Here is a 1,434-nt window from a genome sequence, read left to right on the forward strand (position 1 = left end):
ATGACGGCGGAGGTGGGGGACGGAGGTGGTGGTGTTGGTGGTGGTGGTGGTGGTCCTCCGGTGAGTTCACGGTGGAATCCGACAAAAGAGCAAATAAGCATATTGGAGAATTTGTATAGACAAGGAGTGAGAACGCCAAGTGCTGATCAAATACAGCAGATAACGGTTAGGCTTAAGGATTATGGTCATATTGAAGGCAAAAATGTGTTCTATTGGTTTCAAAATCATAAAGCTAGACAAAGGCAGAAGCAAAAACAACAACATCATCATCATCATTTTAATTCCTCTTTCCCTTTTTTTAATCACTTCCTTCACTTCAATCACAACAACTCTCCTTTCCCTCCTCCTCCTCCTCCTCCTCCTCCCAATAATGGTTCGTCTAAACCTCATCTCCCTCATACATACTATACTATACTAATACTTCTGTTGAGTTATGTTCGTTTTCAGATCTTTTATTACCTTACGTTCATGGAGTATCTTTTTCTTTTATTCTCTTTTGATTTGACCCAAAAAAGAAAAAAGTTCAAATCGTGCTACTTTTCTTTTCTTTCAATGTCAAGATATATCTTTTCATACTGATCAAAACATCTCAAAATCCATTTTTTCCGTTTGATCTCTTTCAAACTATCATATGTGATATTGATTGATTAGGTTGTTAAGAAATTAAATTCACATCTAATCCCATTAGGATAAATTTTGTTGGGTTTAATTCTAATTTCAACTTGTGTTTTTAGTTTGATAAATATTTTGTTTATGAAAATTTTAAGTTTGTTTATTCATTTAATTCTTAGTGAAATTTCAAACACAATACAAAATAGTTAATACTGTTTTAAAATTTGAAATATTAAATTTTTCAAAACATGTGTTGGATTAGAAAGTTATATCCTAAGCTTAATATTCAAAATCTAAAATTGAAAGACATTTCTATGTTTGAGTATTGTAATGTTATTTGTTGATATTCACTTAACGTTAAAAACTCTACTTATCGATAATCTTAGAGCTTCTTCTTTTGTTGTGTACAATTGTAATGAAATTATTTTTGACTAATATGAAAATTTCTTGTTTTGTTTATTGTTATTCTGATCAGTGGTTTGCAGCCCATACTACGTACATCAAAACGACGTCGGATTATATCCACAATACCAAAACAATTCAATGGTGATTCAAAGCGGTGGGATTGAGACGAAAAGATCAAAAAGTGAGAGAAGAAATTGTATTATTAATATCAATGAGGAATCAACTATCAATGATAATAACCTTAGTTATCAAACTACTGAAACTCTCTCCCTCTTTCCCACGCACCCAACTGGGGATTTACAAGCCAGCCCGCAGTCGCCACCGCCACCGTCGATGGTGCCCACTTCGGCCTCTGATGAAATCTCTGTTGACGATTCTGCCCATGGCCGTCAACCTTACTTTGAATTTTTTATGTAG

General features: G+C 34.1%; 1 protein-coding gene across 1 annotated transcript; it reads left to right on the top strand.

Moving 5' to 3' along the window:
- On the top strand, positions 1-1,434 carry LOC101219515 (WUSCHEL-related homeobox 2). The gene is made up of 2 exons (XM_031886605.1): positions 1-196; positions 1,088-1,434. The coding sequence occupies exons 1-2, from the start codon at positions 1-3 to the stop codon at positions 1,432-1,434; spliced, it is 543 nt and encodes a 180-aa protein (XP_031742465.1).

Source organism: Cucumis sativus, chromosome 1 (genome assembly GCF_000004075.3).
Source record: "Cucumis sativus cultivar 9930 chromosome 1, Cucumber_9930_V3, whole genome shotgun sequence".
Taxonomy (NCBI): Eukaryota; Viridiplantae; Streptophyta; class Magnoliopsida; order Cucurbitales; family Cucurbitaceae; genus Cucumis; species Cucumis sativus.

Coding starts and splice junctions, on each gene's coding strand:
- LOC101219515 (XM_031886605.1), top strand. CDS start 1: ATGACGGCGGAGGTGGGGGACGGAGGTGGTGGTGTTGGTGGTGGTGGT. Junction 197..1,087: donor GGATTATGGTCATATTGAAG/GCAAAAATGTGT, acceptor TATTCTGATCAG/TGGTTTGCAGCCCATACTAC.